General features: G+C 54.8%; 1 protein-coding gene across 1 annotated transcript in view; it reads right to left on the minus strand.

Annotated features, from left to right (window-relative positions):
* Positions 1 to 13,637: 13,637 nt before the first annotated feature.
* Positions 13,638 to 14,117, minus strand: part of LOC103605135 — a 37,937-nt gene continuing 37,457 nt past the window's right edge. Inside the window, exon 7 of the mRNA XM_008589721.1 lies at positions 13,638 to 13,944. Coding sequence (XP_008587943.1) covers positions 13,638 to 13,944 — 307 coding nt within the window. The remainder of the gene's footprint in view (positions 13,945 to 14,117) is intronic.

Here is a 14,117-nt window from a genome sequence, read left to right on the forward strand (position 1 = left end):
CCACAGGAAGCAGAATCCGCACCCAGCAGTCCTGACACCCAAACTTCCCTGGGAGCTGGGAGGAGCCCAGGAGTGGGTGACACTGAGGGGGTCCTAGGGGGCACGAGCCGGCCATTTGGAAAAAAATGGAAGTAGGAACTGTGACTTCCAGAGGGACTGAAGGTTCACTAAACTTAAAAATGTACAAACCAAACGAAAACAGAACATTGTACTTAGCGAAGCCCTAGAGAAGATAACGGTCTACGTTAAGATGGAAAATAGCATCACCAAGTAAAAAAGTCTAACAACTGGACAAAAGGAAAAAGCCTCCGTTTGTTAAAAAGTAAAAATTCTAAAACTACATAATGAAACAGGGACTGTAGTCGCTGACATGATAGAAGAGGATTAACGCCTTTGTCACGAGACAGCTGGAGTACATCGGGGGGAATGACAAGACCAACTTGGTGACAAACTTCAGCTTCACCGCAAGGGTAGCATAAGCTAGCTCGGGGGCCGTGGACACGGATGCGCTCGGATCAGTGACCCCGCCTCTGAAGACCGACCCTAGGAGCAGCCCCGAGATGCAGGGAAGGTCCCGTGCACGGAAGTGCTCTCCTGGCATGGGAGAGTGACACACATGTCACCCGCCACCCGCCAGACAGGCAGGCCAGGATTCTGGAACATCCTCTGGTGGACTCGCACGGGACGCGTCCTTCTGAAGCGACAATTGCAAAATGGTCACCGTTGTGGCCAACAAGTGTGTGAAGAGACGGAGGGCAACACGGGACCCTGCGCTAGCAGCGTCAGCTCAGCGGCCTGTAGTGGCTCCCCTGCAAGTGTCTGACGACGCTCTCCTATTGCATCCTTTTTCCCCACGTTTTTTTTTGTATTATGACAAAATACACCTAACGTAATATTTGCCAACGTCACCATTTTTAAGTGGACCCTCCATCTCCAGCACTCCCTTCATCTCGCAAAACTGAAACTCTGGCGTTACCAGCTCCCGTCCGCCTCCCCCAGCCCTGGCAGCCACCCGTCCTACTGCTACTTCATTAGAAGACGAATCTGGAGGGGAAGTGGAGCCATGTAAAACCTCCCTCCTTTGCTTCTCAAAGAGCCCAAGCGAGTCCTCCTAGGAGGCCGGTGGCAGGTGAGCCGGGGGCCCCGAGCCCCAGACCCTCGGAGGCCAGCGGGAAGCCTGCGCTTCACACGCCTGGAGCTATTGGCTGCCTGCAGGGCTTGGGGTTGAGGAGGGTCCCCCTCATCTGGGATTCTCACATCCCCTGAGGCTGATGCCACCTCCCTGCTTTGGCTCTGGCAAGCAAATGAGGCGGGGGCACCATGAGGGGACAAAGGCACCCAGTGTCCTGTCTGCCACCATCAGAATGCAATGCTTTCCAGGCTGCAGCGCCCAGGCCTGGTGTCCCAGTGCCTGGATGGGCCACCCCAGCACGGGGGTCCCAGAGGGGGCCTGCTCCTGGCCCCACGGCCCTCTCCCTTGGAGTCCTCAAAAGGATGAACTGTCCACGCTGCAGTCAGATATGTTCCCCAACCACACCACCAGGCACGGGTCCAGGCTGAAATTCCAGCCCATGCCTGCTCCTCCACGTCCACACTGGCACCCCCAAGCCCACCCTACGCCAGGACAACCCCATCTCATGGCATCTGCAAAGACCCTGTTTCCAAGTAAGGTCACATGTGCAGGTTCCAGGTGGGTGTGAATTCTGTGCTGAGACTAAGGACTATGTGTGCACTGACTGCTGTCCCAGGGCTGGGTCTCAGGCTCCAGGTGTGACTTGAGTGGGAGCTTTTATCCACTGAGCCAATATCTCCTGGGTACTGACTGCCCAAGTCTCACCTGCACCTTCCGTCCTGGCTGCTGCTGCCATGCGTGCCCTGCCAGCCCCCTCCGGGCCTCTGCACAGTTCCACCCACCCACCCCACACCCCACGGTCCACAAGAACAAAGCTCACTCCTCAGCCTGCAGCCCGGCCGCCTGCCTGGGACCCGCCCCTCCCTTGCACTCACAGGCCCAGCCTGGGCACCCCAGGGACCCCAAGACCTCCTGCAGCCCACCCTGTGCCTGATGGAGCCACATTGCCCTCCCGGCTGGCCTCGCTTCCTCTTATCCTAAAAAGTCCTACGCAGACCGACGCTGAGGCCAAACTCTCACCGCGCTTCCTGAGAGGGGCCCAGTTTCTGCCTTCCTGGCTCCCTCAGCGAGGCTGGTTCTCAGGTGCTCCCACCCATTGGACCCCTCCCTGTGCTGAACCAGCAGGTCTGACCTCACCAGCAACCCTCTGGAGGGGAGTGTGGCTTGCTCAGGACCGAGATGGTTTCTCAGAAGAGCACGAGGCACCCGGGGCCCGCTGCCCACAGACAGCAGCACTTCCTCAAGGTGGTGGCATCACTCAGAGCGGCACCTGCTGTGCCCCCATCCCCACCACCCTCCTACCTCCATCTGGAAGCAGAGACGCTTGGAAACGCTGCTCAGCTGCGGCTATTCCAGATCTTGCACTGGACACGGCACTGCAAGGACCCGGTAACCGTATGCCTCTGAGAGCTGCTCGCCACCAACAAGCCCAGAGAGGGCGGCGTCTGCTGCCCAGGAGCCTTGAGGACCCTGGTCCTGTGCAACAGGGTAGGGCAGCTACCCCTAGCCCAGGGCAGCGCCTGCCAGGCTCCAGGCCCCTCTCTGCAAGCAAGATGAAGGCCAGCCCAGCTAACCCTGGTACACAAAAGCACGCTGCTTGGGAAACCCACTGAATTGCTTCTGGACGCACAAAGAAAGCAGTGTCCAGGGAACCCTGGGCTTGGAAACCACAAAAGACTTTATTTCGCCTTCCCCAGCCCAATTCTGAAGAAGAAAAAAAGTCGTTCCTGGTCGCTGGCACTTGCCCAGAGCCACGTCTCCTTCACACCATCACACAGAGTTCCGGATCCTGCAGCCAGACGCTCCCTGTGGTGGGGCCTGGCTGCCAGCATACCCTTCCTCCGCTAGTCACCTGGTGGCTCTCCCACTGGTCCCTGGATAAACAGTGTCTGCTTTCCCACAAGACGCCGACCTTCACTCCTAAACAATATTCCTGGAGGACTCACCAACACTGAGCAAAACCCAATCACTTCCCTCCACCCCCACCAAAGCAGGTCCCAGCCAACCCCTGGCCCCTGCCAAGTCTCAGTCCTCTGGGGAAGACGGCCCCTAAACTCCGAGGTCAGAAAGGCCTGGGATAGAGGTTAGACCCACACAGGAACAGCCAACCGGGCAGCTGGGGGGCTGAGGATGAGGCAGAATCCGACGCTTTGCAGGGTGAACGGGAGGGCCCGGGAGGGGCTTCAACTAGGGCCTTGTTCTAACCAACACCCCCAGTGACCCCACAGCCACAGCCACAGCCACACACGTGCACCTCCCTAACTGCCCCAGGAGGGGGAGGCCCAAACCTGAATGTAACTCAACTCCTGGGCCAGTCTGGATCCCTGAGATCCAGAGGCCCTGCAGTGTGACAGCAGACCCTGTACCCTCACCGTGCCCTGACCTTGGCCACTACTGTTCTAACACCCAATGACACGTGGCTTGTCCGGGAACCCCTCCCTCACCCCGCTTTGCACCTCGGTCATGCCTGCTGGACATCTCACCAGTGTCTCGAATGTGCCAGTACAGAGCTTGAGGCCCGAGGCTTGATGACATCGTGTTCACGGCCCCCTTGAGCCAAAACCTGCCAGGGAGCCTTGACTGTCTCGTTCTTCACTCCCCACCAACCTGTGCCACACACCAGCCCCCACCTCCACAGCAGTCCACACATCTGTCCACTTCTCCGTCCCGACCCAGCCTGGTCCGGCAGCACCCAGACCTCACAGAGCCCCTTCTCGAAGGGACAGGCAGAGCTAGGGTTTAAAGGGGAAAATCAGACCAGCCACATCCCTGCTGAGACCCCAGGACTTCCCAGCACCTGGGCAAATGCACCATCTCACCCGACACTCCATGCCGCTCTACCCCCATACGTGGCTCCAGCCTTGCTGACCCCTCTGGGATCCTCTGGCCACCGCATTTGTTCCTAGCACGGTGCCTGGCATGTGTCTGGCTCTGGCACGTCTCCCATCCCAACTCCTTCTCCTCCAAGTAGCTCCCCCTTTAATCCCATCATCCTGCTCAGCTTGGAGTCCAGGAAACTTCCTGACAAGCCCAGCGCAGGTTTGTGCCGCTGCCCGCCCGTCAGCACACGCAGTCCCCGGGCGTGGGGGCTCAGCTCTCCAGAGTGCCCGGGCAGGCCTGAGCTGCAGACGAGGGGTCTTCGTCAGCCCAGCTTAGCACGTGCCGGGCAGCAGCACATACTTGTTCAGAGAGCGAGGGACGTGCATGAAGGCCAGGCTGCCATGACGTGGCTCCCAGGGCCAGCTGTGTGTTGCGCAAAACTGTCCACTGGCAGAGACCTCAAGGCAAAGGGTCGTCCCAGGATTTTGCCCTCAGGCTCTGCCAAAGCACGCAGTCCCTAAATCTGCAAAAACTTACAAAAAATTTAACTCCAAGGTTTCGACAATCTAGGGTGTTTCTCTAGGAGGAGGCTTGAATTTCTTCCCATTGGGAAGCATCTTCTGGAGCTTTCTCTCATAAAAAGGTAAGGCCAAAACCCCCTGTGGGAGGAACTGAGCTGCTCTGTGCTAAGCTGCCTGGAGGGCTGGGGAGAGGGCGTGAGCTGGGCGGGCCTTGGGGTGCCTATTGCCAGGAGGGGTATTGCCGGCTCTGTGACCCCATCACCAAGGTGGCCCAGCAGAGCGAGCAAGGGAGCCAGAGAGCTGGCAGGGGTCTGGTGGAGCCTCCGCTTCCTCCTCTGTGAACTGGGATCCTGCCCAGGCCCAGGGAGAAGCTGACTAGTGTTTAAGGACAGCCCCAGAGGGACGTATGTGCACACAGCCATGCAGGTGAAGTCAGGCAGCGGGCACTCACGAATGACAATCTAATACGAATAGGGCATAAGGTGAGCTCTGGAGAGCCACCGACTCTCACAGGGCACGTCCGTGAGTCTGCGCTCAGCTCCTGTCTCCACAGGGCACTCCCGTACGGCTCCCACCGATGCTGGCTGCTATCTTTGTTCACGTTGACAAACCACAACAAAAGTGAAAAGGAAGACGTGATGGGAATTTTGCCTGTTAGTCTATGACATGAGAAACTTCCTTGATGAAGTAGGTAACTGTTTTTTAGCAGCAGAATATCTCCACGACATTCCAGTGAAGTTCAATCTGCACATTAACATTTGCTCATCGCTTTCCTGAGTCTAGACAGTCAACAAGAGGAAGTGAAGCCCTGTCGGCAGCACCTGCCCGTTCCCTCGGTGAAAACACACACCTGGCCCGTGCACAGTGCTCCCACCACAGGCCCCAGCAGCCCAGGAGCACACACAGTAAAACGCAGCGAAATAACGCAGAAATGAGGAGTTTCAAGTAGTTAACACCATTGCTTTCAATATAACGTATGTAATTGTAAGTTTATATACTTTGATTTTTATTAATTGCCAGCTCAAAAAATTCCTGAAAACAGCAAGTAACTCTTACGAACCGGTATAAGCCGGCTCCACGACCCCACGGTGGGAATCCCTCCATCTCAAGCTGCTGCAGCCACATAAGGAACAGGGCTCAGTAAACGTCAGTGTCCGCCCACTTGCTCGCCTCCTTCCCTGGCAAGCTTGGGGGCAGACGCAGGAAACAGAAGCTAAGATCTAAATGCAACATGAGGGCTACTGAGATGCCCAGAGGGATTGGGGACAGCTCTGGGAAGCAGAAACCAGACAGCCATGTCCGGGGGGGGCCAGGACAGGAGGGGACCCATCTACGGAATGCTGCAGCTGAGCAGCTGGGGGTGGGGCCGTCCCCACACCCTGCTCTTGTTGCCATGGCAGGTTCCAACAGGAGGTGCCAGCGTCTCCCTGGCCTCCAGGAGGCTGCCCAGTCCATTCCGTCCGTCTGTCCTAGACGGCCTTCCCAGCCTCAGGCAACCTGCCCATCCCACTCCTGCAGCTCAGCACCAGCCGCCCGCCGGGGCCAACACACTCCCACCTTCAGTCATCTCACCTCTGCCCAGGGACCCACGGCCACCATCATACCATCGTCCACTACTGTGGCCGAGGGGCGGGTCATGGGTGCTCGCCCGTCTAGCATCTGAGTCCTCCTCGTGCCTCCAGCACCAAGCAGGGTCTCACGTGATTCATGTCTGTTCCAGCTGCCCTAAGTACCATGGTGGGTGGAAAACCTACGGGGAGTGCTGCCTGTGTGAGCTATTTCAGCTGACCACTGCCAGGCCACATGGTGCCATGGATAGGAGCAGCCTGAAGCAGACCCTGGCTAGCTTGCCACGCTGTCTGACCCCCGAGGCATTACATGACTGTTCTCCGTGCCCTGTCACTGTGGTTTAAATTTGTCCCCCTGGGGCCAGCCCGTGGCTCACTTGGGAGAGGGTGGTGCTGACAACACCAAGTCAAGGGTTAGGATCCCCCTAACATCATCTTTTAAAAATAAATAAATAAATAAATAAATAAATGTGTCCCCCAAAGTTCATGTGCTGGTATGGAGGTTCCTCAAACAACTACAGATAGAACTGCCATACAACCCAGCAATCCCATGGCTGGGTATAAACCCAAAGGAACAGAAATCATCATGTTGAAGGGACACTTGCACTCCCATGTTCATCGCAGCTCTATTTACAATTGTCGAGACATGGAACCAACCTAAATGTCCATCAACGGATAACTGGATAAGGAAACTGTGGTATATACACACAATGGACTACTACTCAGCCATAAAAAAGAACAAAATACTGCCATTTGCAGCAACATGGATGAACTTAGAGAAAATTATGTTAAATGAAATAAGACAGGCAAAGGAAGAGAAACACTCCATGTCCTCATTCCTAAGTGGGAGCTAAAAAAATAAATTAAAAGGGCCAAGTCCGTGGCACACTTGGGAGAGTGCGGCGCTGGGAGCACAGCAGCGCTCCCACCGCGGGTTTGGATCCTATGTAGGGATGACCGGTGCGCTCACTGGCTGAGCGCGGTGCGGCCAGTCTCAGAAAGGACAAAAAAATAAAAAAAATAAAATTAATTAATTAAAAAAAGAAAGACGAGATACAACAATCACAATAATTCATTGAACTTTCAAAAAGAGAACAGAACTGAGGCCACCAGAGGTGGGAAAGGGGGAGGTGACAGGAGCAGTTAGTGAGAAATTAGCAAAGGGCCACAAAAAATCATTATATTGTATAACGTTGAATATACTAATTATCCTGATTTGAGCATCACATACTGCACGTGGGTATTGATATTCAACTCTGTACCCCACAAATGTGTACAATCAACTATGTTTCAATTAAAAAAAAAAAAAAAGGTTTAGGGCCGGCCCGTGGCTCACTTGGGAGAGTGCGGTGCTGATAACACCAAGGCCACGGGTTCGGATCCCATATAGGGATGGCCGGTTAGCTCACCGGGTGAGCGTGGTGCTGACAACACCAAGTCAAGGATTAAGATCCCCTTACCGGTCATCTTTTTAAAAAAAATTAAAATTAAAATTAAAAAATTTTTTTAAAAAAAGGTTTATGTGCTGGAATCTTAATCCCCAATGCAACGGCGTTGATAGATGATGTTAAGAGGTGATTAGGTCATGAGGGCTCTGATTAATGCCCTAATCACAGGAATGGTTTCAGTTATTGTGGGAGTGGTTTCCTGATAAAAAGAATGAGTTTGGCCTCCTTCCCTTCCCTTCTCTCTGTCTGTCTCTCTCTCCTGCCCTTCTGCCTCCCACCTTGGGATAACACAGCACAAAGGCCCTCACCAGATGCCAGACTCTCAGCTCTGCACTTCCCAGCCTCTACAACTGTAAGAAATAAATCTCTATTCTTTATAAATTACCCAGTCTTGGGTATTCTGTTGTAGCTGCACAAAACAGACTAAGAAAACGGGTACCAAGAAGTGAGCTGTTTGTATAACAAGCACTTGAAAATGTGGAAGTGGCTTTAGAACCGAATAATAGGTGGAGGCTGAAATGATTTGGAGGAGCAGGCTAGAAATAATTTAGATTGCCATGAATTAAGGACAGCTCTGATGAGGGCTCAGAAGAATCTGAGCTGGAGAGAGAGCCTAAATCTTCTTAGAGATTACTTAAGGGGTCACGATCAGAATGCTGGTAGAAATACAGACAGTAAAGGCTATTCTGATGAGGGCTCAGATGGAACGGAGGAACGAGGTACTAGAAACTGGAGTAAAAGCCATCCTTGTTGTACAGTTGCAAAGAACTTGGCAGAATTGTGTTCACATCCTAGGACTTTACCTCTCTAGCAGAACATACAAATGATGAACTAGGATATCTGGCAGAAGAAATATTTAGGCAGCAAAGCACTCAAGGTGCTGATGGTTTCTTTTTTCTTATAGTAAAATGAGACAAGAGGGAAATGATTTAAAGACAGAATTTATAATTAAAAAGGAAGAAGAGCACAAAGATTTGGGAAATTTGCAGCCTGCCGTGTAAACAGTGAAAAGGTGTCTTTAGGAGAGCAAACCAAGGGTGTGGCCAAGCAACTATCTGCTAAAGAGATTAGTATGGCCAACAAGGAATCCAGGTGCTATTCGTCAAGACAATGGGAGAATGACCCCAAAGGCATTTCAAAGATCTCTGAGGCAAACAAGGACTTTTTTTTTTTTTTTTTTTTTTAAAAGATGACCGGTAAGGGGATCTTAACCCTTGACTTGGTGTTGTCAGCACCACGCTCACCCGGTGAGCGAACCGGCCATCCCTATGTGGGATCCGAACCCGCGGCCTTGGTGTTATCAGCACCGCACTCTCCCAAGTGAGCCACGGGCCGGCCCGGCAAACAAGGACTTTGAGGGCAACGTTTCCAGAGAGGTGCCCTGTGGAACCTCAGCATTTGCTGCCCTGCACTGCCTTGGGACTCTGCTCCCCGAATTCCAGTGCAGCACCCCTTGGCTGCCCCAGCAGTGCATCAAGCAGACCCAGGTGCATCTCAACCCACTGCTCCAGAAGGTACAAGCTGCACACCTTGGCAGCGTCCACATGATGCTAACTCTTCAGGCATGTAGAATGCAAGAGCTGGGGGGCCGTGGTGGCCTCCAACTAGATTTTAATAGATACTGCAGACAGGCAGGGCCCCAGCAGAGAATTGTCTCAGGGGTGGAGTAACCAGAGAGAGCCCCCACTGGGGCAATACCTAGTGAAGCCGTAGGAGTCAGTCAGCCCTTGAGACCACAGAACTGCAGGGCCATCAGCTCGCAGCTCCAGTCTGGGAATGCTGCAGGCACAATCCAATCTGTGAGAGCTGCTAGGTGGACTGAGCCTAGTGAAGCCACAGAGGCAGAGCTGCCTGAGGCCTTGGGGGCCCAACCCCTGCCCAGTGGCCCAGGATGCAGGACACGAAATCAAAGGAGAGAAAGGAGATTATTCTCCAGCTTTAAGACTTAATGTTATTTTCCCTGTTGGGTTTAGACTTACTTGGGACCAGTTACCCCTCTTTTCTTATCGATTTCTCTCTTTTGGAATGAAAATATCTTTCCTATGCCGGTCCCACCACTGTATTTTGGAAGTGGATAACTTGTTTGATTTTATGGCGTCACAGCGAGAGGGGGAATTTGCCTGAGGATGACTTGTGCCTTGAGTTTGACCAAAATCTGATTCAGATGAGACTCTGGACTGTGAACTCTGGGGTTGATGCTGGCATAAGTTAAGACTTTTGGACTACTGGATGGAATGAATATATTGTGTATGTGAGAAGGACATAAATTTGGGGGCCCAGGGCTTGAAATACCATGGTTTAAATGTGTCCCCCTGGGCCGGCCAGTTAGCTCAGTTGGTTAGAGCATGGTGTTATAACACCAAGGTCAAGGGTTCAGATCCCTTGACCAACCAGCCGCCAAAGAAAAAAAATTATGTAAATGTGTCCCCCAAAAAGCATGCGCTGGAAACTTAATCCCTAATGCAACAGTGTTGGGAGGTGGGGCCTAATGGAGGCATTTAGGTCAAGAGGCTCTGCCCACAAGAATGGATTAGTGGCATCATAAAAGGGCCTGCGGCTGTGAGCTCGTCTCTCCCCCTCCCCCGCCCCCGCCCCCTTCTCTCTCCCTCATGCTGGCTCTCACGCTCACGCTCCTGTCCCTCCTCCGCTGCGGGATGACACAGCAGGAAGGCCCTCTCCACATGCCGGCCTCCGGATACTGGACTGCCCAGCCTCCAGAACTATGAGAAATAAATTTATTTTCTGTATAAATTACCCAGTCTGTGGCACTCTGTTATAGCAACACAAAATGAACTAAGACCCCTGGGGTCCTCGGCTGTAAGAGGATGTTAAAGGGCCCCAGGCGGAGGGCGGTGAGAGCACGACAGGCAGGGGTGCTCGCAAGGACCTGGACAGCAGCAGAAACGCAGACCCCTCTCTCCAAAACAGCGTTCACCTGTCGCTGTTCATCTCCACGGGCACTGTCTTCACATGACCTCTGGGGCACTGTAGGGACAGCACTATTTGATAGGTGACAAAGCAGAGGAAGAGGCTCCAAGGCCATCTCGAGCACCTGTCATCATTCACTTCTGAGCAGGGACCCAAGCCCAGGGTCCAGGACAGGAGGGCCTATGGGTAAGTGGGGGCTGCAGACACCGGGAAGTGAGGACTGTGATGCCTGAAACATAGACAGGGGGTTCAGGCTGGAGGCCCTGGGAAGCAGGAGGCTGCTTCAGGAAAAACACAGCACCCTCGGGCCCTCCACCGGTCACCAAGCCCATCCTTGTCCCCACACCCTCTGACCCCATCCCTGGACCAACCTGAAGGGCTTGAGAGGGAGGTTTCTTGAGCCAGGGTGCCCCAGTCAAGCCCAACCCTCCTGCAGCCTCAGTTTCCTTGTCTTTAAGTGGGCCCAAATCTTCTGACACCTAGGAGAGAGGGCCACCACCCAAATGTGGGTCCACCGTGAAGCGTACTTGGTCAGGAAATCACAGTCACAGTAACAGTAGCAGCATCATATTTCCATCCACAGCCTGGAAGGACAGCTTCTCGCCCAACGAGCCTTTCTCCAAAGATACAAGGCAGAACGAAAGGGTGACAGCAGCAAGGCCCCGCAACTGCCCACCTCCCCCACGCCAGGGCTCAATCTATCCTTGCCACAATGCTCAGAGGGAGGAGCTACTGTTTAACCAACTGACAGGTGGGGAAGCCGAGGCCGGGGAGACGCGGTAAGAGACAAGTGGCACAACAGGAACATAAACTGACTCTGCTGGACTCCAGAGCCTGAGCTTGCTTCTACCCAGGACAGTCCCAGAGGCAGCTCAGAACCCGCCAGCCCGCCCTCCCCAGCATATCACATGCCTTTGTTAATGCATCCATCACACTATGACTGCTCACAGGCCACTCTGCCTCTGAGACTGAGTGAGGCGTGTGGCAGAGTGGCCACACGGACATGTATTTAAACAAAACGATGCTAGCAAGAAAACCTACATTTTAGGAGCAAGTAGGCAGGCCAAAACCTCTGTGTTGCATAAGTAACTCAACTAACAATAGGAAACACCCTCGAGAATTCCTTTCTAGCAAAGAATTCATTGTTCAACTCTCTCCATTGCTCTTAGCAGCCAGGACTCGGGGAGATCCAGCCAGGGAGACAGCTGGAAGGAAGCACCTTCCGGATTCCCCGGATTCACTCCGTCTTCCTGCCACTGCCTTTGCCCAAGTTCCTGAAAGCAGAAAGCGGTGCCGGCTCGCAGCTGTCTGGAAGCAGGCTGTTCTCCAAGTGCACTGCAGCGTCACGATGCTGCCACAGGCTGCACGCTCGGGGAGCTGCTCCTGAGCGGGCTCAGCAAACCCACTCTGTGAAAGGCCAGGTCGTAAATATTTTTGGCTTGGTGGACCGTACAGCCTCTGTACAACTTCCCAGCTCTGCTGTCGTGCAACATGGGCATAGCTGTGTGCCAGTAAAACATTGTTTACAAGAACAGGTGGAAACAGGCGGCCCTGGGTGGGGTCTGGCCCGTGGGCTGTCGCTGACCATCCCCTAACCTGGGAATAAGTGGCTGGTGGAACGAGAACCCTCCACCAGGTCCCAGTGTGCACTAACCCACCACCGGGGGGTCGGGTGGACCAGCAGGAACCTCAGCCCCTTGCAAAGCACGCGGGTCCTACTTTTGGCAGCCTGAGCATCACATGCTCGTGTGCGGGCCTTGCCACCCCCCAAGTCCTCTTAGGGAAAGGTGAGGGACAAGGCAGGGCCCATGTCCAAGTTCCCAGGGCCAGAAGAATCCTGGAGAAGCCAGGAAGGAGGGCACAACCCATGGGGGTACTGGGAGGAGAGCCAGCTCTGGAGAGCCACTGACCACCGGGGGGTCGGGCGGACCAGCAGGAACCTCAGCCCCTTGCAAAGCACGCGGGTCCTACTTTTGGCAGCCTGAGCATCACATGCTCGTGTGCGGGCCTTGCCACCCCCCAAGTCCTCTTAGGGAAAGGTGAGGGACAAGGCAGGGCCCATGTCCAAGTTCCCAGGGCCAGAAGAATCCTGGTGACGAAACCCAGGATTCTTGCTCTTGCTCCTCTTGGGCCAGCTTCTCCCCCATCCCATGTCCCCCGTAAGATGGAGAAGCCAGGAAGGAGGGCACAACCCATGGGGGTACTGGGAGGAGAGCCAGCTCTGGAGAGCCACTGACAGAAGGCCCTGGACATAGGGCCGGCCCATGGTTCACTTTGGAGAGTGCGGTGCTGATAACACCAAGGCCACGGGTTCGGATCCCATATAGGGATGGCCGGTTCGCTCACTGCCTGAGCGTGGTACTGACAACACCAAGTCAAGGGTTAAGATCCCCTTACCGGTCATCTTTAAAAAAAAAAAAAAGAAGAAGGCAGCGGCCTTGGGCACAGCTGATGGCAGCCAGCCAGCCCCCAGGTTTCAGAGTTACCCCTTACATTCCAGTGACAAACCAACCACAGGGCGAAGGAGACCTCATGAAACCCATGAAACTCAGAGTCAGCCCTGAGCATGGCCTCCCACCTGGACCACCCCAGTCCATCCTCTCAGGAAACTCTCTGACCCCCGTTCCACATCCGCACAGAACTCCCGCTGGACAAGGCTGGATCTGATGCCTCTGTGGGCTGGGACAGCCAACAGAGTGAGTTGTGTCCCCAGGACCCAGCACCTGGCCTGGCACTAAATGAATGGGTGTGCCAGGTGGATTTCCTCGTCCTGGGCAAATCAGAACCACAGCAAACACATGTGGTTGTAACATCCCCGCAGGTGAAAAGAGCCTTTGTGTGCCTCCAGACCACCACTTTCCTTCCAGCAACTTCCATCTTTTTAAATGTGGGCCAGCTGAGGCCACAGCCTCTCATCAGGCCTACAGGACTCTCATGGAGACCAAGCCCTGGGATGTCTACAAGCCCAGGCCAGGGCTGTCCAGCCCACTGCAGCAGTGCACAATGGGGAGCAGGTGGAAGCCGCACCTCCCGGTGAGCCAAGGCAGGACCACAGCCCGGCCCGTGGCCACTCCCCAGCCCTTGGTTTATGCCCCTGCTGCAACACTTAAGGCCCAGTGAACAAAAGAAAATATTAAAAGAGCAAGATCAGAATCCCTGGAGGTCCACTTGGCACCTGTCACCCAGGCAAGGCACCTCCTGCTCCAGTGCATCCAACAGCTCAGCTGTGCAGGAGGGCGAGGGGCTCTGGCAGGAGCGGGATGAGCGGCGTGGAAGTGCTCACCATGCAGAGCCTGCTGCGGCCTGGGCCCAGCAGGAGGAAGAGCAGCCGGGCAGAGTCCTGTTGCCAGAACACACCAGAAAGGAAACAGCGGGACAGACGAGGCCGCAGTGGGCACCCTGACCGATGGTGCTGCAAGAGCGCGGACAGCCAGGCACGGAGGCGGACTACTGGGAGGCTGCAGCCCAGGCACAGCAGAGAGGGCAGTGGCTGGACCTGGATGTGGGTGCAGGAGGTAGAGACTGAGCTAGGCGGGCAGATGGGATTCACCCGGGGAGAGCAGGACAGGGAATGGTCTAGGATAAGCCACCCCCACCGCATTCTTTTATAAACAGCCACCCTTCAGCGAGGACCTGCACCTGCCCCACGCTCCCCACGCCTCACCTCATTTCATCCTCACGCACCAGCCTGCAGGAGGCT

Source organism: Galeopterus variegatus, unplaced genomic scaffold (assembly GCF_000696425.1).
Source record: "Galeopterus variegatus unplaced genomic scaffold, G_variegatus-3.0.2 Scaffold5609, whole genome shotgun sequence".
NCBI lineage: Eukaryota > Metazoa > Chordata > Mammalia > Dermoptera > Cynocephalidae > Galeopterus > Galeopterus variegatus.